The 24,644-nt window shown below is 39.0% G+C and overlaps 2 protein-coding genes and 1 non-coding gene across 7 annotated transcripts; all 3 read left to right on the forward strand.

Annotated features, from left to right (window-relative positions):
• Window positions 1-48: 48 nt before the first annotated feature.
• Window positions 49-18,932, forward strand: LOC130418985 (atos homolog protein B). 5 transcript variants are annotated; one of them, XM_056745301.1, is made up of 12 exons: window positions 1,224-1,583; window positions 7,366-7,500; window positions 11,117-11,295; window positions 11,489-11,632; window positions 12,700-12,768; window positions 12,890-13,991; window positions 15,405-15,463; window positions 15,629-15,728; window positions 16,284-16,442; window positions 16,580-16,648; window positions 17,860-18,059; window positions 18,710-18,932. In XM_056745301.1, exons 6-12 carry the CDS (start codon window positions 12,906-12,908, stop codon window positions 18,861-18,863), a joined length of 1,827 nt encoding a protein of 608 aa, XP_056601279.1. In that variant the 5' UTR covers window positions 1,224-1,583; window positions 7,366-7,500; window positions 11,117-11,295; window positions 11,489-11,632; window positions 12,700-12,768; window positions 12,890-12,905; the 3' UTR covers window positions 18,864-18,932. The 5 variants fall into 5 exon arrangements, with proteins under 5 accessions (XP_056601276.1, XP_056601279.1, XP_056601280.1 ...); XM_056745298.1 differs by lacking the exon at window positions 1,224-1,583 and adding an exon at window positions 49-188 and having other exon boundaries at window positions 12,700-13,991; XM_056745300.1 differs by lacking the exon at window positions 1,224-1,583 and adding an exon at window positions 6,948-6,969 and having other exon boundaries at window positions 12,700-13,991.
• Window positions 18,933-20,650: 1,718 nt separating this feature from the next.
• On the forward strand, window positions 20,651-24,523 carry ranbp1 (RAN binding protein 1). The gene is made up of 6 exons (XM_056747349.1): window positions 20,651-20,807; window positions 21,985-22,121; window positions 22,237-22,394; window positions 22,482-22,610; window positions 22,894-22,956; window positions 23,242-24,523. Exons 1-6 carry the CDS (start codon window positions 20,793-20,795, stop codon window positions 23,397-23,399), a joined length of 660 nt encoding a protein of 219 aa, XP_056603327.1. The 5' UTR covers window positions 20,651-20,792; the 3' UTR covers window positions 23,400-24,523.
• LOC130420250 (small nucleolar RNA SNORA77) lies at window positions 22,990-23,119 on the forward strand. Its single transcript, XR_008906609.1, has one exon. It is a non-coding gene; the product is annotated as a small nucleolar RNA SNORA77 (small nucleolar RNA).
• Window positions 24,524-24,644: the final 121 nt, after the last annotated feature.

Below are 24,644 nucleotides of genomic sequence, written 5' to 3' on the forward strand. Positions count from 1 at the left end.
TCGAGAAACAAAAGTAGTTTTTAGAAGTCATCACGACAATGAGGATGAAGTATCGCTTGTGTTTGCAATGAGCCTGGGTAACCCTTTCTGTTCCCTAGGTGTTAGTGACATGAGCGTGAACCAATAACACTCCTTAAAATGTGCATATGGGCGGATCTAAAGGATAATAACGTTTTGGACGCTCACAGGTATGTAAAGCCCCCATCAAAGAGTAGATACTTTCTTATATGTAACATTATCTGGATGATCTTTCTTTCGTAAAGGAAGAAGCGTGTAGCCTCAGCTTTTATTGCACCTCATGCTTTTCGTTGTTCTGCATTCGCCAATAAATATAAATAAGTATTTATGCACTAATGTGTACATAATGGAAACGTTAACAATCAATCGACAACAGCAATAATTGCAGGTCGTTATATATTATTGTTTAAATTTAGATCAAACTGTTATTTTAATAGCCGTATGTCAGTTGTACTGTACAGACTGATTTGGGGTCCAATTTAAAGCATAATTGCGCCATCTAACGGTAAACTTGTGTTTCTTCATTGCAAAATCATAATGACTTTACGTTAGTTTCAAAGCGTCGGAGAAAGTAACCGTGAACAAGAATACAGAGATCAGCCTTAGATGAGACCTTCACATAAACAATGAGATCACAAAAATTACCTGCTTTAGGAAATACATATTTTAAACAGAAAAAAGAAGAATAAACAAAGATTATCATGTGATGTGGTTTAAACGCGAGAACATGTTACAAGTCACTCTGTATGCTGTATGCTGTATTAGAAGACTAAATAACAGCTGAGACTGATTTCAGCTCCGAATGATTTAGGTTGCTTTTAATCAGGATCATGCGTATGACGTGCTTTGCCGCGTGCAGAAATAACTAAGCTAATCTTTTTAACGAAATATTACAAGTGCATCGTTACATAAACCCTATTTCGGTCTCCTGTTATCCATAGATTTCCCCACCAAAGCGAAGTAAATGGAACAAATAGCACGTGTACTGGGGCGTGGCTTGTGACGACGTCGCCTGCCCTCGAACTAATGAAAACGCGTTTCGTCGAAATATATTACTTTTATGCAAATATATTCGAAGCCTGTATTTTTGTACAACTCTCATTGGTTCGTGGACGAGAAAGCGACCAATCGCCTAAATGACAGCCTTTCAGCTGTTCGAACGTCCCTCCCCCGAGTTATTTTTCAGCAAATCCCGGAAGTATTGTTTTTTAAAGGGACAAGATCGTTTAATGGGCGAGGGCTTTGGACCGACAGTCAAGCAGAAAATAGAAAGGCCCGTTGGCAGAGGTAGTTACAGGACGCGAAAAGGAGAAGAAAGACAATCAAGACAGCTCGGTCGACCTTTGAAAACCAGGATCTCGTGTCAACGTAATTGTATCATCATCGCCCAAATATATCGTCGTTACATAGCGCAGATAGTTTTGTCGTCGATTAAGCAGAAGATACTGAGATCTCGTCTGCTGTCTAAAATAGGATCAAACTCCTCGTCCATATAACGATATGATGGAAATGTTAGTTTGCTGACTGATGCGACCCTTGTCATTGCGTTCATAGATTTGCTTTGGGTAAGTAACCAGTCTGATTCTCTTTGTGTTGCCATCCTCTTTTAAATCACTCTCATTTCACTTCACCATAAATATATGGTATGGAATCGGATATAGTAATGATGAAATTAATCATTATGGCCAAGTTAAAGGATAGCCCTGAGATCTGTCTGACTGATCAATCATGTAAACACCATATCAATCTTCATTAGCTCTTTATTTGACCTTAAATGATGTTACCATTCCTTAGTCTCATACAATGATTTACTGTTTCTTTATTGATCGATGGTATTTGATGGTATAATAATGGAAGATTAATCACAGTATGATCATGAATCTGCACACAATGCATACTGGAGCTGCTGTATGTTCATGCGCAGGGGGCGTTTCTGCTTTGTCTGATTCATGCTATTTCATCCACTGAGGGCAACTTTGATCAGTGCACATGTTCGTTTCCTTTCCCAGTCATTCTTCCCCTTTTGTTCTGGAGTTAAATTTAGCTTTGTAAACTAAGGGCACTGTTTAACTCGTTGATTAAATGTTTATATGCTCTCTTACTTGTAAATCGCTTTGGATTAAATGTAATGTGGGTTTATTGGACTCTTTGAGACTGAAATGTGGTGGGGGTTTTTTCTGTCATGCACCTCCAGCAATGGGCCCATTGGCTTTCTTTATAAAGGTTTGGCTGCATGCTACACAATAGACTACTGTTGAATCAACTCCGAGCCCGTTGTGTTTTTTCGTATTATCAATAATATCAATAACATTTTGTTAAAGAGAGAGAAGGATTAGCATCAGAATTTTGCGAATGGTTGTGTGTCTGACAGGTTGTGTGAATAATGTAAATGCATCCATCCTGCTCATTACTAATGCCAGACAAAACGTCAATGGAATAGCACAGTGGAGAGCTGCAGAGCCATGTTCATTGTCCTCCAAAATAATTAGCAGTGGTCCAGAGGGTCTCTTTTTCTCTCTCGCGCTGTAATAAATGGCCCATAACTGCAGGTAGAACCTTGCCCTTTATCACCAGTCCTCTTAGAGTCTCCTAATGTCCTTGGTTCGTGACCTCTTTTAGTGTGGCTATCAGCAGAAGCATTTGTTACATCATTGGGTTGGTGAGGGAAAATGCATGTTAGGAATAGCTGCTGCATAGAAGATAAGCCACGTCGAGCTGATGTTGGAAGGAAAAGCGTGTTAAAAATGCGTTTTTAATGTTTTTCAGCATGAGGGCATTAAGACCGGCAGCAATTCTGTTTCTGCAACCGATATATGTGTAAATGTTGAATGACGGGTTTCAATTCAACATCTCCGGTAGATGCAATGTATTCTCTTTCTCTCGTCTTGATGTGTTTTTATGGTTTTGTATTTTAAATCGAAACTGCCAAAAAATGAGAATTCTGTCATACATTACTTACCCTCAAATCGATTGACAGCCCTAGGACCTCCGTTCATCTTCAGGACACAAAACCCATCAAACCCTTTAAGCTTAAGTATTAATCTTCAGCATGTAACTAAAGTGTCACAGCAAGTAGATAACCACCTAGAAACTACATAGCAACACTGATAACATCTTAGCAAGGTGCCCTGGCAACCACACAGAACGTCTTTTCATTGTGGTAGCAGGTTTTGCGTGGACAAGCACAACTAAACATTTTATGTATGCAATGTAAAAATCTATTTAGAATTTTTTTGCATTAATAATATTTGAATATCCTTTATGATTCCGATTCATGTGTGTCAAGTGTGACTTGAGATAAACGTGCGGACCTTGACTTCTTTAAATAGGCTTGGAGCTGCCATGGTTGGTTAACTTTGATAGCCAATCCCATTTTGCTGGTCACCTCCCTCAACATTTAACCCCTTCCCTGATCTGAGATCAACTTTCAGGTTTCATCATTATGGCTTTGATTGAGATTTAAAAAACAAAGGATTGACCAGCAGCAGTATCACATGATTAAATACATGGGTTTGCCACTGCCAGCGCATGCATCTGCGTTTGTGTATGTGCCTGTACATGTGCACATATGCGATATAAGCATGCCAAGGTCCTTACCTACTAATCTGTTCATTACTAAGAATAAGCAGTGGGTCAATAAATAGTGGCCATACGGTATGGCTGTAATTAAATAGTTGAATAAATCAATGTACATATCTTCTCACTTCAAACTAAAATCAAAGCACTAAAGAATAGTGATAGAGTGCATGCTCTTTTTGTTCTAGAAATGTTTTCTGAAATTAAATTCTGATGTATTGTCACAGTCTATTTTAGCAGTGCACTGGTCTCTGCATATTACTTGTAGTTTAATTTGATCCTATTTTGCAGTCAAAGGCACCATGTTTTTCTTACCTCCTTTTTGCCCCTACTCTATTACAGTGTGAAGTAAATTTGTCATCCGCCACCCCCACCTCAGGGAGTGGTATACCAAGAGTATGATAGTTACAGTCATCAGTCATCAGTGTTGGGTGCTACAAAACAGCTAACCTTAATGTTTAGCCTTTTTTACGGCTAAGTGTTAAATTGATTCCTTATAGATTTGTAAAGCCTCATTGTGTTAGTGCCTATATTAGGTGTTTTCTATCTATTTATCTATTTTTAGAATGAGCTATTTCTATCTACATACACCATGGGTACGTTATCTTCTTTGGCAAAGAAGCGAAAACGTGACCACATATTAGTCCTGTGAGAGCCACCATAGTGCTTAAAATAGGAGGGATGGAGTTGAGTGAACCGTTAGTTGCAATTTGCTACCTCACCACTAGATGTCGCTAAATCTCATACACTGGACCTTTAACACCATTGTTTTGTTATAGAGATGAGTAAAAACAGACACGTGAATATGAGCGACAGATTGCTGTCTCATTTCTATTATTAGCTTTGCTTTCTGTTAATAGGGCACAGATTTGGTCTCCTTTGTGCCTTTCTCCATACGTATTACCTTTATTCTAGTTAACTCTTTATTCCTCGCACAAGTGCCAATGTCAGAAGTGAGAATGATGGAGTGAGAAAAGTATCATTAGACTGAAGGTGAGACTAGCAGCAGAAATGACGTTCTATGTCTTTACACTGGTGTGCGATATTGTAGCTGAGAGTAAAGGGACTTTAACTTTTGTGTGTTCTCACTTGGCTCATTGAAGTGGAAAACAGGAAGTTGAGCAGCTGACTATAACAGCGTCAGTCTGGTGGGACTTAGAATCTGCTTCAAATGTCTGCTACTGTAACAACATAACATGTATAACTTATATTGTTTACAACTTTTATATTCATAACCACTGTATATACAACTGTCATACAAACAGCAGAAAGAAAGTAGACAAAATAGTTATTGACTTACAAGTAGGTGCCCAGAACATAACTAGGGAGTAGGGTGGGTTATTTTGACTAGGGTAAAGAAATAACCATCTGGCAACCTTACGAAAACTAACCATGGTTTAAAGAGACCGTTCACCCAAAAATATAAATTCTGTCATCATTTACTCCCCCTCGAGTTGTTCCAGCTCTGTATAAATGTATTTGTTCCAATGAACACAGAGAAAGATATTTGGAAGAATGCTTGTAACCAAACCACCATTGACTACCATAGTAGAAAAAAGTATGATGGTGGACATAAGTGCCCTAGAACTGTTTGCTTTTCTACATTCTTCAAAATATCTTCTTTTGTCTTCAACACCACAAAACAAGTATAAAGCCATTTTCCCTTCAATGGTAGTCAATTGTGGCCAAGAACTGTTTTGTTAAAAGCATTCTTCCAAATATCTTTCTTTGATTTCCTCAGAACAAAGACATTTATCATATTTGGAACAACTTGAGGGTCAGTAAATGATGACAGAATTTTCATTTTTGGGTGAACTGTTCCTTTATCTCACAAAATGCACCCTACAAAACACCCTATAACCCTCCTAGCAAATACATGTCCGACTAGCTCTTCTCATGTTGTCAGAGAAATATAAATGTCTAGTTGGTTTTGTCAAATTCAGTATTGACTTAATTATTACGATAGTTCAAATATGGTTGACCAAAAAGAATGCCAGGAACATTAAGAAAGTGAAGGGTTAGAATAAAGCTGACTAGCTGTGAGCTTCAACAGCCCTCATAGACCTGATGTGTCAACCCAGCTAAGAATAGCTTCTGGGGAAATGCTCAAAACAATAGAACTTGTTTTGAGAGCTTGCTGAAAGCAGGGTTGTCATCTCCTTCAGTGTTTAGCCAGCAACATAGAACAAAAGTATGCTTGAATGTCACTAGTCTGGCATTGCGTCTGTGCACTTTTCTGGTTGTGTTTTGACCTGAACTCAGCCAGCTGAGAGCTTGTGTCTCAGGCCACGCCCCCAAGCACTCCATATCTGGGCACAGAAGTGGCTGTGTGTGTCTCTGCAAGGAATGTTTTCAATTTAAGCGGGTCTAAACACCACAACTTGTAAAAGACATCAGAACTTTGCACCTCACAGCACTTTTGTGTGAATAACCCTCCACTTTGATCATTCCACACATTTGTGTTTGTCATTTTTCACAGTCTAACTTTCTCACACCAATGTACACAAGAAACCCCTCATGCATTCTCAGAATAAGCTCTCTGTGCCCCCTCCCCCACTCCTTTGCCATTCACTGTATGTAAAGAGATGAAATTAATCTGTGTCTGCGTCCGACATGTGCTAAAGCTTTTATTTGAGTGCATGTGGAATTGCTGATCCTTATTTGGAAGATGCTGCATGCAATTGAAAGAGGTTTTGCAAGTGACACATTGCCTGCACACACACACACCCATGTCTTCACACCCAGTAGAAGTCTCAGAAGTCTGTGAAAGGACTGATAACATGATTCACGCAATGATGTATCCGCTATGCTTTACACTTCTCTTTTTTTCGTATTCTTTTCTCTTTTACTATATATGATAATTCACAAAACTTTTACCTCAAAACTTAAGCTACAGAATCTTACAACACCATATAACATTTCCTTACTTAAGATCTGAATTGTTTTGTAATGTTTAAATAGGTTTTAACAGAACTGACACAGAACTGCGCATATGTGTGTGTGTGCGCGCATCTCAAAAAATGCATATTCAAAGTAACACAAACTGGTTGCTTTGGAGTGTATTAAACACACATGCACGCAACACACACTCATATTGGCATCGACACACAATAACTCACTAAAGCTCTATGAGAGAATACATTGCATTTGCAAAACAAGCAGAACAGGTGGGCGGGGCTTTCAGTATTACCCTATACCTTCACGCCTATCAGGACAGCAGCCATGGCATCAGAATCCCCTCCCTCCAGCCAATCACATCCCAGCAGCCACCTCAAACATGAGTTGTGTGCTGACTGAGCAAGCGAGCACGCCTTCACTAACCAGCTGAGAGGAAGTAGGCTAAAAAGGCAAAGCAAGAGAGAGAGAAAACAAGTGGTGAGAAATTTTGCAAGCAGCAGAGAGCACTCCGCACAGAAAGGGAGGGGGGGCCGAAGCGGTACACCAAAGCTGCTTTCATTGTGTTCAAGTTATTTAAGGGGGGATAAATGAGTGCGAGGTGGTTGGGGGAAGCTAGAAGAGAGAGTGGGGGGGTTACAGAGCTTATATGCATGTGCCAAAGAGAGCTTGAGAGAGAGGTTTTGTTTGTGAGTTATTGAAAAAGAGAGAGAGAGAGAGAGAGAGAGAGAGAGGGGTGGGAAGAGAAATTCTCAGTTGGGCATACCAGAATAGCAGGGACAAGAGGATAAACAGAGAGAGATGTGCCTTTATAGATTGTTTGGGACTTAAATAAGCCTTGTATATTTATTTTATTTGTATATCTCATTCTCTCAGGGGAGGAACAGAGAGACCTGGCATGTAACCTTTCAACTCCCCACAGCGTTGAAGTAATAACAACCAGGACTGGAGAGTTTCGACAGTCAGGAAGAAGAAACAGTCGAGGAGGAGAGGACAGCAGTTCCTAGAGAGGTAGGTTGGAAGGTTACAGTGAACGTGTCTTGTGTTTGTGTTTATGGGTGGTTGACATGAAATGTATCGAATGTTATTTAGAAGGTGATTTAAAAAAAATATTTAAAAGTAATTGTGACCTCAACTAAAAACATATGAATCTACATATTCATTAAAAACATTTTAAAGGAACACCTGTGTGAAAATCTCTCTGGTTTCTGTCAAGGCACAAATGAATCAATGACATCATTACACTTGTCGTGTCTAGAGATAATATTTCAGCCCTTGGTTTTGCTAACCGACAGGCTTTTAGCTGCTGGGAGATAAGCACAACTCGGAGGTGCGCTTGTGAGTGGTTTAGTCTTTCCTCTTCATGATGTTTGTCAAGACTTCCTATGTTGTAAATGCCAGGTGTTCTTGCCAAACCCTTGAGGCCATACACATCAACAGTGCTCATTTAGTGCTCAAAAAATGATCATTTAGCCTACTCACCCTCGTGTCATTTCAAACTTGAATGACTTTCTTCTGCAAAACACAGATATTTTGAAGAATGTTGTGAAACCGAACAGCGACGGTACCCATTGACCTTCGTTGGTTTTAGAAGCGAATGGGTATCGTCGCTGTTCAGTTACCAACTTTCTTCAAAATATCTTCTTTTGTATTTTGCGGAAGAAAGAAAGTCATACAGGTTTGAAATGGCAAGACGGTGAGTAAATGATGACAGAATTTTCATTTTCTTCCAAGAAGTGATTTTACTTTCTTTAATAACGTCTGCTTCAAAAAAGACTATACACTTACATGCATTGTAATTATAAACAGATGTGCATCCATGCATTTAAGAATTCATTGTTGAAAGTTATATTTTGGGCATAAGCTTTCCTATACCCCCTAAATAGTCATTTAATTAATCTTAGGAAGTTTTTACCATAGTCGCTTTTTGGATTGTTTATAGCATTATTATTTTCTGTAAAGCTACTTTTAAGCTATTTGTACTGTGAAAGGCGTGATGTTAAAATGAAAATGACTTATGACTCATTGCTTTTCCTTAAACACAATATAAATAACCTAGTAACCAGGAAAAACATCATCACACTGACAGCTGTCCTTGCTAGCCTTGACTGTTTGGTTACTCTCTCTATTTTTTCAGTCAGTGTTGAATTCTCTGTGAGTGGGGGTTTACACACATTCTTGATTTTTTTCAGAGGCAGAGCGATCAAACTGAACTCTTCGTGTCTCAATGTATGCATTCAACCTGGAAGGCAGTTCTTTCTCGGTCGATTTCATTAAACATCTGAAAAGATATGCAGATTTTCATGATGCAACCATCTAGACCTTCAAGAATATGATTAACCAAGTGGCCTGAAGCAGCAATAACCTTTTATGTCAAAACTAAAACTAGAAAAAAGTTAAACATTTGAGACTCATATGGAGAGTTCAGTCTGTAGTTGAGGAGTGCATATGAGTATTTTAGTTATAGAACTAGCATCAAAGAATAAACAAACTTGCATCTTCAAACATGTAGGTGTGGAACCGGTAAACACTGTCTTGTTTGCTAGTGGCTGTTTTTGTCTGGGTCAACTCCGCTGTATTTGAACTGGGGTTCAGGGTTCGTGCTATCTGAGCCTGAGAGATTCACAGCAACCCTCTGTGAACGCATTACATCATCATGGTACACAGACCACCCAGTATAATAGAGAATGTGAAGCTGACTTCACGCCTCATGTAGCAGTGGCGCCGCCATCTTGGGAGGACAATACTCCACTGCTATTATTGTTTTGATGTGTACCGTTACTTTTTTTGTTTGATATATGGAGAAATTAAAAGTAAAAGAACCATGGGCCTTTCCTGAACGACTGTGCTTATTGCTATAGCAGTTTTTAACAAAGCAAAACCGACCTACCATAGTTATATTTAGTTATATTTATGCACTAGCAGCCATCCTCCCAAGATGACGCAACATTCCTCGTGACGTCGATAAACAAGCTCTATTCACACTTCTGAAAACTGTCTTGGTTTGTTTCAGCCTGTCAGAGTTCAGGATATTGTTTTGATAGACCGTTCTATATGTCTGAATGTTATTTCAGATCTTATGTCAGTGTGAGGTCTCCTTGACCCCTTCTTGTGATTTGTGTAGCTTTACAACTGCAGTAATGAGACATTAGGCATTAACAATGTATGCTCAGGTCAAGAAACTTGTTCCGCCCACCCTTTGTCATCCTCTCAACTTACATCTCCATTGCTATTCCAAACATACGCGTAGAGAGATAGAAAAGAATTATAATTATACTACTTGCCCTAGTTTTATAGTGTGCATAATCCATATTGTGTACCGTGAATAGACTTCTGTATCCCAAAATGCCTTGGGTAAGTAATGTAATTTTTGTACATTATAACTCATTGTTGGATTGAACAGGCTAACATTTGTTTTACATTTTCACGCTTTTTCACACAAAATAAAAGGGGATTACTTTAAATAAACATGCAGTGTTTTCAGGTAATGTGGCAACAGTTATTTTAAATATGGATGTTTTATTGAAAAATGTGTATTGTCTTACATTTTGTATACGCATAATGTTTACTGTTTAGTGCTTTATTAGTACGCAGTATGTAGTGTGTTCCATTCTGGACACGCCTAACCCAATTGAGATAAGCCCCTCTCTTGAGAGGCCACTGAATGCTACGTTCTAGCAGTGTAATGCAAATGCATCTCTAAGAATGGGCTGATTCTATTCATTGCATGTTTCGTGAAATTATAGCCGTTTTAAAAGGTTGACCTATTTGTGCTTGATTAGATTATCCCGATGTACTGCAAGATATGTGATGCATAATGTGTCACTTGAGTGTGCCATCAATTACCACTTTCCTCCTTGTGCATTTAATTGTATTCATGACACATGGATGCGTAAAATAGATGCTATAAGTATCTCTTTACATTATTAAAACTTAATTTACTGGTCAGTTAAAGAATTTGTAAGTATATTCCCTCAGTGGACGTTGATGTTTATATCTTTAAGAAATAGACACAACAGTGATGGCTTGCATTCCTCTTCCACTTTCTTTTTTGAACAGGTTATTTACTAAGACTAAGACATAGACGGAGCAATAAAATGTCATTTGCATCCTGTTCCAGTCAAAGCCAGATTGCATTATAAGAACTTTCTATGTTTTATTTTACTTCTGGCTGCACAAGCTTGAATGTTCATGTGTGTATTCTTGTTTTTATCATTAATCAGCCTGGCTGGCCATTTTGTGATGTAGGACAGTACAAAGGCTCTGTTGTGTGTCTCAGTGTGTCTTGTTGCTTTGTAAAGTTCAGTCTTGGAATCAGGCAAAGACCAAGCCAGTCGGTACAGTCTGTTCAAACATGTGTCCTAAACGATTGCCACAAAATGAGGTTTCCCGTCACGTGATTGTTCCCCCATTCGTGTAATGTATTGTTTTATTGATTGATATGACTCACAGAACCAGCTTTTGATAGTGATTAAAAGTTGATTGGCATCTGTTACATAAAGCAACATCTTATCTCATCAGGCCAAATGAGATATCAGCCCAATTTATCTCGGATTATGTTCAACAATGACTTTTTATTAGCATGGTCACTGATTTGTTGTTTATCAATAGCTCTGTTTTTTGACAGGTCGTGTCTCTGGAATGCCTGGCTCAGGATGCAGCCATTGAGCAGTTCACTCCGTTCAGGAGACAAGGGGAGGCGTGATTGGCCGCTGGCCATATCTGGGTGGAGCTGTTGCAGGGATATTACCTATTCATTGGCACTTTCTGCAAGGCTCCTCCCACCTCACTGACACACCGCCCTTGGTAAGTAAATTTAAAAAAGTGGACTAATAGCATGCAATTAAAATAATTAATAAGCAGACCAAATGTCTTTTTTTGTCAAATGTTGGTAGACCTTATGTTCATTGAGTATAGTTCATTGAGTTTAATGACAGATATCATTAAATAAATGTTATTTATTTTTAATCTGTTATTTTTTTTTATTGTCATTGTACAGGCCCTTCTTCGCTGCCTTTGTGTCTGGGATTCCTGTTGTTGGATCTGAGGGGCAGTGATGGAGATGGCCAAACTCTGGGGCTAAAGTCAGGGTCAAGGTGGATGTGAAAAGGCCTGCAACCAAGTTTCAAGCACCAAGAAGCACGTAAGTTGGGAAAATGATCATGCACACACTTGTATGAGTCCCAATCATCCAAGTGGGGGATCTAGAAGTTCCCCTGGTACGATTACCTCGATAATATACTTGGGGCAAAACCGGATGTTGATCCGGTGGATGTTTTTGAGATCGCCATCGCCGCTTACAATGATGCGAGTGATGCTAGCACAGTTGATCGGGGTAACATCTGTTACCACAACTGACACGCAATGTTGACGGTGAGTTTATTTCAATTAAAAATGCAGTTTAGGAAATAAGTTCTCGCCAACAGTGGTGTGGATGTTGTCACATGAATGCATTTTGGTTCGTTTCAACTGGTTCGGACCAAAGCAATCAGTGTGGTGTGAAAAGGAACCAACACCGCTGAAAAATGCTACAATATATAATTTTTTGCCATTGGTCCGGACCAAATAAACCGAACTAGAGATGAGAAAGCACCCTTTGATAGTTGCCTTCATCGTTTAAACAACTGAGAAGATTTTTTGGTTGGAAATCTGTGAAATCTGTGTACTGTGCACATTCTTTTTTGACAGATAATGATGTCATGATTTTCAGATGATAAAGATGATAAAATTATTAATATTTTTTTGAGATTGCGATTATTTAACACAAATACACATTGACAAAGTCAACAAATAGATTATTTATTATTAAATAAATAACTTGTCAATTTAACACTGGATTCAACTTAATAACAAAGAAAAATATAAAAACAGATTTTTAATTAATTAAATAAATAATATAAAATAATAAAAATAAATAAGACAATCCGTGCGAAATGGAATGCAGCACAATAATTTTTGCAGTTTTCATATTTTTTTGAATGTGTGCATTTGAAAACGGATGGATTTCAAGGTAAGAATAATAAAGTGATTGATGCCCATGAGTGTGTTTAAGTAGTAATACTATAACTGACACACAACCCAAATTACGCTCAGCAGTTTTTAACTTGGATGCCAATGTATTTCATGATGTGTGTCAATACAGTTATTTTGTTGCATTGTTAGTATTTTTTATTTTACTTACGATTGTTTTACTTGTTTATTTTTCTTCAGAAGCTGTGTGCACTGTTGTTTGTGCCTGCTCCACAACTGACCCACGGACTATAGTGCCTTCCATCTATGGTACTGGAAGCTTACTTTACATGTACAGCCTTATTGCACTCGTTTAGACATTCTAGAACTCACTAGAGCTTGTGGTTGCATTATTTAACACTGCACAACTTCCCCTAAAACAATCACCCAGCACAAGAAAAGTAACTATGCGTCACATCCATGTGGAACTGGCTCGTAAAGAGCCACCCGTTGAGCTTCCAGCCCAGGCTCGGGATTTACCGCCTGACACTCAGAGTGAAAGCTCTGAGCCCGGAGTCCGACGATCAGTTCCCAGGCCCTTCGGAGAAGAAGAGATGCGGCTGCAGAAGGTTTACCAGCTGTCCATCCTATCTCAAAGAGGTGGTTTCGGAGAAAATCAAGAGACGCTGCGGCCAATTAGAGTAGGCATGAAACGCGGCCTGGAGGGCGCACCGGTCCCGGTCGCCCAAAAGCGTCCTTTCCAAACGGATGAAGATGTTGATAATGAGTCCGAAGGGGAGTTGCTTTGTGGATCTGGGGTGGAACCACTGTTTTCCAGTTCACTTTACGAGCACAGAGACTCAGAAATCCCTAGGTCCCCTCCTCTTTCCCCATCACATCCAATGATACCTGGTCGGCGACCTGCCCAGCACAATCATGACCGGCCCATCCCGGACACATTCGCCCCACTCTCCCCAAAATCTCCACCCATGGTTGACCCCCAAGGGCCTCACTCCAACTGGGGCCACTGTGAGGGGAGTCCTTCCTCCCTTACTCCTCGGACTGAGGCCTCCACAGCAGGAAGCATCCCAGTTGATTCCAAAGAAGGCCCAGGGGATGAGAGCCATAGCAGCAGTAATCTTTCAGTGGAGGTCAAGGGAACGTTAGGAACCGCAGAGAGCAGTTGGGCACCCGTTCCATTTTCAACACCAGCTGTAGCTGTTGAATGGGGGGCAAGTTTCGAATCCTCTCCTCCGCCATCAGAAACAAAGACCTTCTCCTCTTCAAATGGACTGAGCTCTGTCGAGAAAACTCCAGTAGAGGCAAATGGCTTGACATCAGGGTCATCCACTGCCTGCCCGATCAAGAGAAGACTTCTGTCGTCCAGTGATACAGGCGAGTCCTGTTCAGAGGACGAGGGCCCATCCACATCAAAACGCTGTCGGTCGGCACTGTTAGCGCCCGGGCTTGGGTTAGCATCCTGTCGCAGCACTGACGCCAAAGGTGCACCCTTCTGGAACCATCTATTACCATCAGCGAGGGAAAACACAAAGGTAAAAAGCTTATCAAGTAGAAATCCAACTGCATTATGTCCCCATGTCTCGCATTCTCCATTCTGTTTCGATATTGTTATTAGTTTTTAATAGGATAGTTTACCCCCAAATTGTTATTCTTTAATCATTTACTCACCCTCATGTTGTTCCAAACCAGCAGAAGAAGAAGATTTAAAAAATAACATTGGTAGCCAACAAGATTGGCTGCCTTTGTGGTTTTGTGTCCATTCAATGGAAGTCAAAAACATTTCTGAAAATATATTTTGAGTTCCACAGAAAAAAGTGTCATATACACATTTTGAATGACATGAGGGGAGAAATGATGGAAACTATCCCTTTAATATACAAACAATTATGCCAGGTGTTCTTTACTTTCTGAGTTCTTGGAATAGGAGTGGAAATAAGGGATAGTTTAGTTTAAAAAGACAGTTTTAAACTTGGTAGATAGCATGTCGGTGGCAAGAATAAATCACCATCTCATGCACTGATACATTATAAAAAGCATTTGAAAGGGAAATTCTGAGATTTTTAGAGTAAACTCTTCATTTTACACTGCATTAGAATCACACTAGGACACCAGAACAAAACCCATTGAGATAGCCATTGTTTATGGCCGACCTCACCTGACCTAACTGACACACATAAAGGTTGTTCTGGTCAAATTCAGTTCCAGAACGACTGATTTTGGGGTCAGAGGAGTTAAAAAGACTACAGAGGCTCATGCTGTAACTTTCACCATGGCAATGTCAGTGCTTGAAGGTTGACTTCAGGACTGAAGGTTGAGTTTAGGACTGAAGGAAGGCCAAATAGGAGGAATAAAACTGGAAGTGAAGGACAGTGAAATGAGACAACGGGACAAAGAGAAACAAATGAAATGAGTTCAGGAAGAAAGATGGGAGGATGAGTAGTCGAAATAGAGGCAGAAAATAGCTGAAAATTTATGTGTTTGATACAAAGTTTATCGACGAGACTAGCTGATGTAAAGAGAGCGCATGTTATCAGAATGATACTATACTATGGACTATTGCAGTGTGTGTGAAATTGTAGCCACCTCGTCATCTGTAAGTATTCGCTCACTTTTTAGTGCACTTTGTGGTAATAATTGCTTAATAGATTCCATTGAAATATTTTACTGGTTATTTCTGCTTTAATAACTTATAAACAACACATTTAAATGTAAACAAAATGATGTCATAATTGGCTTTGTTCACCTTTTATTAAGTTTTTACCTTTCTTTTTCATATCTATGACAGTAATGACAAATGTCGCAAATTAATAAATGTACTTTATACATTTATCTGTTTTTATGTGATCACAAAACAGACACAGTTATTTGTGGTCCCAAGTCCAGTTTTTTAGAATGGATGTCTCAAATTCCTTACTTTTAACATCTTTGTCCATCCTTCTCTTTAGACGGCTACTGACTGTTTGCGAGTAGGGAGAAGGCTCAAAGCTGGGAATCGTCTCAAATCGTACGTCTTGTTCTTCTAAAACATACAAACATTCTATTAGTACCAATAATTATGCATGTTTCCTATTTCTGTAACTTATTTAATAATCTGAGGCTGTTTAACAATTTTGAATGATGATTATATTATGATGAAATGTTTTTGGATGTTATTGTTTTGTTTTTACAGTCGACAGCTGCGCAGTGGACGCAGGACAGACACCAGCCGCTCCTGTAGTTCCCTCTCCTCTTTATCATCCATAAGCAGACCCCTCCTTGGCAACTTTGAGGTACATCCAAGTCTAAAGCCTTTACAAATAACATGCTTATTATAAACTATCATGGGACCTGTTTCTTGTGTTTTTTTGGTCATAAGACTGAATATTGCAATATAATAGTCAACATAATTAAAGGTCCAGTGTATAAAATTTAGCGGCATCAAGAGGTGAGGTTGCGAATTGCAACCAACGCCTCACTCCACGCTCAGCCATCACTTTCGAAACACTAAGGTGGTTGACATAGGACTAAGATGTTGTTATGTTTTCGCTTCTTTGCCGAAGGAGACAAAATGTTTACAAAAGGCGCTCTTGTAGTGCAGTTTGTCTGCACTGTAGAAACAACAAAGAATTCCATGTAAGGTAACCCGCAGTGTATGTAGATATAAATAGCTCATTCTAAGGTAATAAAAACTGCTTTATTTTGTAAGGTCTTTACACACCTCTGAAGACATAGACATGTCAGTAGATCCTGCAAAAATTACACATTGGACCTTTAAATTTAATTTCAGAAGTGATGATGCTTTGATGCTTTTCTAAATGTTGTTCTGTGTCTGAATGTGAATTCAGGAGTCAATCCTAAAGGGTCGATTCACTCCATCCGGACGCATAGAGGGCTTCACGGCAGAGATCGGGGCAAGCGGCTCCTATTGTCCGCAACACGCCACTTTACCTGTGCAAGTCACTTACTATGACACCTCAGAGCACAGCGCCCCGTCCCCATTCATGGTGTGTGAGAGATTACATTTTAGTGTGGATTTCATAATACGGATACTTTATTTAATAATTTTCTCAACCTTTGTGTAGTAATTTGGTTTCAAATGCATTTTATTTTTGATATTTAGTACCTATATATTTGTGTTTAGGGGGTAATCCTGCTAGAGCCTCTTGGGAAGAAAGGATACAGTGTACCCAAAGCAGGGACCATTCAAGTGGTGGGCATTCCTTCTTTTCCTTAAAGGGATACTCCACCCAAAAATGAAAGTCCTGTCATGAATTACTCAACTTCAAGTAGTTCCAAACCTGTATAAATTTCTTTAGCTGTTTCCACAACTTAAACTATGTACTCAACCAATGAAATGTATGGATTTTAGAAGGTTAGTATTGTCCCAAATGGAAAACTAAACGGTTTTATAGTATCTAAATAAGTGAATCGGTTTCCAAGACAAGCGCAAATGACGTCAAACGCACGGCACATGACTGTGAATAAAAATTAACGTGTACATTTATTGTGATTTTCGTCTGTTTTGCCCAGCATTACTTTAGTCATCATCAGACGGAAGCATTATCACTCTACAGGAGAGTTTTGCTCAAGCAGCGTCTGATAGCCCCACCTCCCTTCCGCCACGTAAGAGACACTGCAACAGTTGAATGTGCGAAGTGTCCACAGTTCCACACTTCATATTTTCGGTTGAAAAAGTGCATTATCCGGGTACTTTAATTGCACTTCTTTTTTGAGAATTTTCAATGTGAGCGCACTACTCATACTATTTATACTACAAAGTGGTGTAGAATAGTGCATAAGTGCAAGATTTGGGACGCACCTTTTGTTCTATTGAACACAAAGAAAGACATTTCGAAGAGTCAATATTTGGATAGTCAAAATTTAGTTGTCTTTCCTATCTTCAAAATATCTTCTTCAGTGTTTAACAGAACAGAAAATAGTTTTCTTACGACTATGGTGGTCAATGGTGCCCCAGAAATCTCAGTTGCTAACATTTTTCCAAATATATTTCCTGTACAACCAAATAAAGAAATGTAGACAGGTCTGGAACAACTTGAGGATGAGTAATTTATGACAGAATTTAATTTTTTAGTAAACTATCAATTTAACAGTGTTAGTTTTGCACATCTTTTATTTACAAAAATGTTTATGAAGGATGTCATTTTTGCGTTATTAGCCTTACAAATGCTTGTTGTTTTCAAACGTATTTTCTAAAACACTCCCATTGGTCCAACGATCAGATAACACCACCAAAACATATGCTGTTGGTAAACAATGTTGTTATGCCAACTTAAGTTTTAATGTTTTGATGACACCTCATATCTTTTTTCTTTAACATGGACAGAATTAAATGCTTTACCTTAGAATGACAAGACAATTCAAAAACTCTGGTTTAAATACTGTTATATGTTTGTTTCACAGACCTTATTTAACCCAAATAAGACTGTGGTTAAAATGTTTCTGGTGACGTATAATTTTGGGGACATGCCCGTCAATCACATGACCTTCTTGCGCCATCGTATCTTCCTGGTGCCTGTGGAGGAGCCAGGGGGGTCAGGAGAGGGGCAGGAGGGCTCCTTGTCTGACAGGAAGAAGATTCTCTGCTACTTGATACACCTCAGGTAAACTTGCCTGGATGTCTTTGTCTGACGAATATTAAAGAGTACATAACATGGGATCATGAAAATCAAATTTCATGCAGTGTGTAATGTTGCCGTGTTTGAAAGTAAGCAGTCTGCCAAGTTGTAGATCCGAAGTTGAATGAATAACAAAGTTATTGGCTTAGAAAAAACCGTCACCTCTGAATCACGCAAACGAGTCGTCCCTAGTCCGATTCGCGAGCCGCTGCATATTAGTGATGTAATTACATCACTACATATAGTCCCCAACGTTTTGCTAGGACTGCCCGCGAAAACTTCACTCTTCACCCCCAAACAATGTAGCTGGTGAGCCTCATTCTTGGCAGACCAATCACAGCAGACTAGACAGATGAATCTTGGAACGAATTATTTGAGAGTCAGTCAAGAAGTAAGGGAAGAATAATTACCTATTATAACGAAATAATAGTGTTTTTACACCATCTTTGTACATAAATTTGTTGTTGGACACTCCATAAACCAAGTATGACCTTAAAAATCCCTAGTTATGTACTCTTTAATGTTCTTTTTAATTGAAAAGAAGCAACTTCTATTTGTTTCTTGCAATAAGTAGTTCAATTCAAATCGTTGCTGCAGAATAAACCTGTATTTGTCTCTCTGCTTGCATATCTCAGATTCCAGAGTTCCAAATCTGGGAAAATCTACTTGCACAATGATATCCGGCTGCTATTCTCCCGCAAGTCCATCGAGGTGGATGCCGGGATTCCTTACGAGCTGAAATCTTTCACCGAGGTGCCAAGAAACCCCAAATACTCCCCCAGGGTATGAGACCGCGACGCCCAGGCGCAGTGGGCCTAAAAGACTGCATTAATAAAGATTGCAAGACAAAAGAACCAATACACTTGAAAGGCTGAACTCGCACACACAACGCAAAGATGCGCTCATACATTTGCACATACACGCATACACAGACAGATGTATGTACATGCACACAGATATCGCACCCTTTGGTGGGCAGACTGTAGAACTGAGTGTGTAACATGCATGCTTTGTGACTAAGTCAACTTTTCTCTAGTGCTGTAATGCAGTTAAGCTTTGCCCTTTATCCTGCCTGCAACCACCTACTGTGGACCTATTGTAACCTTGTCCACCAACCAGTTCCAACTCGAAAATGTGGGTGCCCATCTTGCCATCAGTGGAAGCGGAATATTTGAGAGAACTGGTTAGATGTACAGTGAGACCAACAGAAAAAAGCAAAGGTGAATGCAGAATGGAGTTTCAACCTTTGAAACAGTAACTCGACCACTGGAGGGGATAATAAAGTTAAAAAAAAGAGACCAGCTTAACAGAGGGTTGAAAGTGCATCCATTCAGTATCTGCTTTGTGTAACCCACACCATGGGCTGGAAGAACAGCCCTCTGTATTTTTGATGTTTTGCAGTGGAAGGGCAGCTCGGAGGACATTGCTGTTTCAGCTCACTCTGTTATTGAACAGTCCAACACCAGGACGGTAAACAAACTGTAGAATTTATGTTTGCAAATGTCTTAAAAAAAGAAAAAGCAATATGCTGCACATCTAGAGTGATTTTTTTCTTGTGGAGGGTAGTAGCTGCCCTCTCATAGAAGGGAGGGGAAAGAAAAGAATGGCAAATTAATGATGTAGGCCAAGGGGAGGAGTGGGCTTAAAATAGGAGGAATGGGAGGGAATTTGGGGTATTTAAAAACAGAAAATGTTGTTTATGTATATTTTAAAAAGGAATAAACTCTGCGACTTGCGGGTAAAACCAGTGTTTGATTGATTTGTGGGATAAGTCAGAAGCTTGCTCCTGTGAGTTCCGTGGATGATCAATGAGTGCATTATAATTTACATCAAGTGCTTTTGTAGATTTAGTGAACATAGTGATAGTGAAATCTATTTGCTTCTGCTGATCTGAACTGAGTTACAGGGCCACTCCTGGAATATTATGAAGCAAAATGGCAATACATAAAGGGATAGTTTAGTTTAGTAAGATAGTAATTTACTCACACTCATACATATCATTCCAAACATGCATGACTTTCTTTCTTTTGCAAAACCCAAGATATTTTAAAGAGTTGGTATACAAACAAAACGGCCACTTATTGACTTCCATTGTATAACCACAGAAATAATTATCAAAATATCTTCTCTTTGGTTTCACATATGAAAGAAAATCACGATGGACATGCACCTTTGTTTTCTTAAGGTTATGTATTTCAGTGTGATCACATAGCTCTCCCAAATAGAATAATACAAGAACCCAAAATAATAAGAATACAATTTAAACAGCTTTTATCTTATTTTTTTTAATTAGAAAGTAAGGAGTCTTTGCAATCACATTCATATTATATAATTTGGTTTCGTACTCGAACATATTACATTTACACATTGGTAGCTCATTTCGGTATTCACAATGTTAGACTTCACAAGTTCTTTAACACAGCTTCCCTTTCAAATGCTTTTACTGAAATTAATTCCAGAGTCCATGTCACTAATGGAGATAACGAAATAACAGCAACAGGAACATCATTTTAGGATTTAAAAATCGTTGAATATGTGCGTCTCTGCACAATTAGAGCGCCGCTTTGCCTTGATGTCGCGCCTTGTCGGGTTGCGCTGACGTCATCGGCTTTCTACTCCGGTTAGGCGCGCGCGAAAGTGTCGGAGTGAAATCACACGAGCTGGTCCTGATCCGATCTCAAAGAAACTCCCTGTAATCTTTAAACATCTGCAAAAACAATGGCGGACACGAAGGTAAGAATGTTGTCATCTTCATCACCTATCCCTTTCGAACTGTGACAGACGCTTATTTGAGGGGATATGTTTGTTTATACATGTTTTTCTTGTGTCTTATTAAACAGAGAGGGAAAAGCCGGCTGTGTGTTGTACTCTTCTTTCCTCAGGCGTTTTGCACAAAGTCTTCAAACGCGCCACATTTTAATGATAAATTACTCTCTCTCCGCTTGAAATCGCGTTATTTAACGCTACTGAATGCGTTTGTTTAGATATAATAACACCACAAGCTCAGTTACAACTGTTACGCCCATCAAAATCCGTTTTTGTATAAATTTGTGCTTATAATGATTTAAACTATATATACTACTATCAAAAATGTGCGTTTATGATAATAACACACCTATTTCCTGTTCGGTGTTAATTTGTTTTTAGTTGCAAGCTGTCATGCTACGACATTGTTAGCATGTGCTTTAGCATCCCTAAACCGCAGCACATGTGATGTTTAAAGCCGGTTTATTCAAACCGTTCGTGTAACTTATGTCTGGCACGATCTCGGTGTTTTTAACAATGTTTGCTCCGTAAGATTATAACTATGTCACGAGAAACAGAGACAGACACTTTAGTAATTTTAGGCCGCTCTTGGCGCTTTTAGCTAACGTTACCGTTAGCCGACTGCGTAGTCATACGGTGGACTTCTAATGTAAACACAACCTTTCTGGTTTTACGTAAAGTCCAGTATTTGGCGAAATGCATGTTTTCCAGTAATTGTGATTTGACGCACTTTGCAGCCATAGCCCTTTATATCTACACATGCAGTCAGAGTTGGTCAAAAAGCTAAAAATTCAAGATACAAGGCCTTCATTTATGTTATATTGTCGATGAGTTGAGAGGAATCAGTAAGCATTATCAGGATTGAGTAAAGGTTTACGGCAATCACAAGCGGGTGCAAGTTTGGTTGCAGCAGCAAATTTGGAGACAATAGGCCAACTGCACAGAGCCATCCCTCCAAAACCCACGGCCTTTCACTGCACTGATCTGATGAGTGGTGTGGAAACATGGAAGGGATCAGGACCATGTAAAGCTCAGCATATGTGCGGTGTTAGAAGTTCTGTTGTAAATTTGCATCGCATTATGATAATCACGTTTTCCTAGACGTTGTCTGCTGTATGTCAACTGTTATAATTATACCCTCCAGGCGGCACAAGATGATCCTGAAACACCCACAGATGCTGTAGAAGAGTCCAACCATGACCCTCAATTTGAGCCTATAGTCTCACTTCCTGAGCAGGATGTCAAAACTTTAGAGGAGGACGAAGAGGAACTTTTCAAAATGCAAGTTTAAACCACTTTAAACTTATTGTGCTTTGTTTGTTAGCCCTTCATTGGGATTGTTTTCTAAATGTATACCCAAGCTTCAAAAATATTTGACACTTTTTTTAATGTTCAGGAGGGCAAAGCTGTATCGTTTTGCCAGTGAGAACGACCCCCCTGAGTGGAAGGAACGTGGAACAGGTGATGTCAAACTCCTGCGGCACAAAGAGAGAGGTACCATCCGCCTTCTCATGAGAAGAGATCGCACTCTCAAAATCTGTGCCAACCACCACAGTAAGTGTAATAGATCTTGGATAGCACAAATAAACTTATATTTATTAAGGTGATCTGATGAGTTACGAATTGCGTCTTATTCTGTAGTTATGCCATCGATGGAGCTAAAGCCCAATGCTGGTAGTGACCGGGCCTGGGTGTGGAATACACTTGCTGACTTTGCAGATGAACAACCAAAACCAGAGCTGCTGGCTATCCGATTTCTCAATGCAGAGAGTGAGTATAAATTACCATGGATGTTTACAAAAAACATAACCTTGTGGAATATTGTAAATCAGGTGTCGGTTTTAATGCCGCTTCTTGTAAAGTATAGCAATTTGTCGTGCTATGATAAAAAGCAGTTTTTTAGAGCTGTTTTTAAGTCATTTTCAGAAACCATTGAAATTAAACGGGAGTTTTATAATGCAATTTTTTGAATTTTATAAGTTGATTTAATGTTCATTGGCCTAAATATACTCTGGTTGCTTCTGCCATTTTCATTTATTTTCCACTATTGCAGATGCACAGAAGTTCAAGGTGAAGTTTGATGAATGCAAAGAAGAGGCCCAAAAGTCTCTAGATGGTAAGATTATGGCATTTTCTACCATGTTTTAATGCAGACTCACTCTGTTTGAGGCCGAAGCATCCGGCCTTAAACTTTTTCTGTCTGCTACAGTAACATGCAGAATGTTATGAAGCACCTTGCCATTCACTTTGCAGGTGATAGTATCTTCTCAGACATTTGTTGACACAACATTAGTTTCAGTTATTTGTGTCCGAAGCAGTTTATAGGAATTTTTGATTAAGGCCAAATGTATGCTAAACGTGTGAGCTTCAATTTTAATGTTTAGTTTTTGTTGTCTCGCAGATAGCGTTAACAGTCCAAACAAAGTGGCAGAGAAGTTGGAGGAGCTCTCTGTGAATGATGGCAAGACAAAGAGTTCAGAAGATAAAAAAGTGGTTAAAAAGGAAGAGAAGAAAGAAGAGAAGAAAGAGGAGAAAACGGGGGAGGAAGAGAAGAAATGAGCCCAGGAACGTTGTATCGTATGGATCCTCCACTTGCCATTTTCCCCTTTTTTACAACAGACTCTGAAAATTTAAATTGGACACTTTTCCTTTTTGGCCTCTTGAATTGAGAAGACCTTGATGCCACTCTTAATGTGTCCATTTTCTCTGTCATCAAGCTGTTGTGATCATCTGTCCCATTCGCAATCTCTCATATCGACTTTCATATTCCCATACATTGTGGACCAGTCGTCAGCTATCATGTATTTGTGTATTGACAAGACATGTAATGATACAAGGCTTGTGCTATTGATTGATTCCCACATTGGGTAACCAATTTTTTCTTCTTTTTTTTTTCTTTTGTACTTAGAGTTATATTGAGAGTTTCTAGATGAGCACTGTCTGATATGAGAGCAGGTTGTGTGAGTTGATAGGGAGTGTGAGTATCTGAGATCTGACTTTTCTTTACAATAAAGTCACATGAGGAACATTTGACTTCTCTGTGGCTTTAATATTTACTAAATATGACTATTTTTCACAACATATTCTGTGGAGGGGTAAATCGGCGCTGTCATCAATAACTGAAGGACATTTTCAACCTGCTTTGAGTGACCCACTACTGCTTAAAATGGAAATCCAGACAATAAAAAATGGTTGACTCAGTAATTGCATACTGTTTGTCCCGCAAGCTGGAGAAGCAGAAAGTGTTTAAAAATATTTTAGATGGATTTGCGTTGTGCATTTGAAATGATTAGCATTTGGAATAGGAAGCTGCTATTATCACAGATCGAACATGTTTAACATTCCATAAGGATTTTATCCAGAAGAAAAAAAGAATATTTGAATCTCATACATAAAGGCAATCTTTAAATGATTTCACACAACACCTTTTGCTCATAGCTTTTTTTTCATGTTTTTGCCTTTTTGTTTTAATTTTGTGCATTTTAGTATTTTTTTCCAGGATTGATATGTTTGAAGAACATTACGTTCCCCAAATTCCCATTTTTTAAATAAAAGCAGCTGGTCTCATAATTTTCAATGGCATTTAATAATTTAAATTTTCATTTTGCAGTGGCAATTCTTATATTATGAATTAATGTAAAAGGGTTGTATACAAACCAAATTAAAAGCCTGTTTGATATTCATATGCCAGTGTGTGTTTTGCATTCGTTTTAAACCTAATCAGATCTTGGTTGTTTTACCATTAATTGCAAAATGTAGTTTTACGAAATTTGTTCAAATACCGAACATGCGCTGAAAACGAAT

Source organism: Triplophysa dalaica, chromosome 4 (genome assembly GCF_015846415.1).
Source record: "Triplophysa dalaica isolate WHDGS20190420 chromosome 4, ASM1584641v1, whole genome shotgun sequence".
Taxonomy (NCBI): domain Eukaryota; kingdom Metazoa; phylum Chordata; class Actinopteri; order Cypriniformes; family Nemacheilidae; genus Triplophysa; species Triplophysa dalaica.

What these genes read in the sequence shown, in the direction of transcription:
- LOC130418985 (XM_056745298.1), top strand. Translation starts at nt 12,906, where the DNA reads ATGCGTCACATCCATGTGGAACTGGCTCGTAAAGAGCCACCCGTTGAG. An exon ending in CAGCGAGGGAAAACACAAAG is followed by an intron (nt 13,992 to 15,404) that starts GTAAAAAGCTTA and finishes CCTTCTCTTTAG; the next exon opens with ACGGCTACTGACTGTTTGCG. An exon ending in AAGCAGGGACCATTCAAGTG is followed by an intron (nt 16,649 to 17,859) that starts GTGGGCATTCCT and finishes TTTGTTTCACAG; the next exon opens with ACCTTATTTAACCCAAATAA.
- ranbp1 (XM_056747349.1), top strand. An exon ending in CCGATTTCTCAATGCAGAGA is followed by an intron (nt 22,611 to 22,893) that starts GTGAGTATAAAT and finishes CCACTATTGCAG; the next exon opens with ATGCACAGAAGTTCAAGGTG. An exon ending in GGCCCAAAAGTCTCTAGATG is followed by an intron (nt 22,957 to 23,241) that starts GTAAGATTATGG and finishes GTTGTCTCGCAG; the next exon opens with ATAGCGTTAACAGTCCAAAC.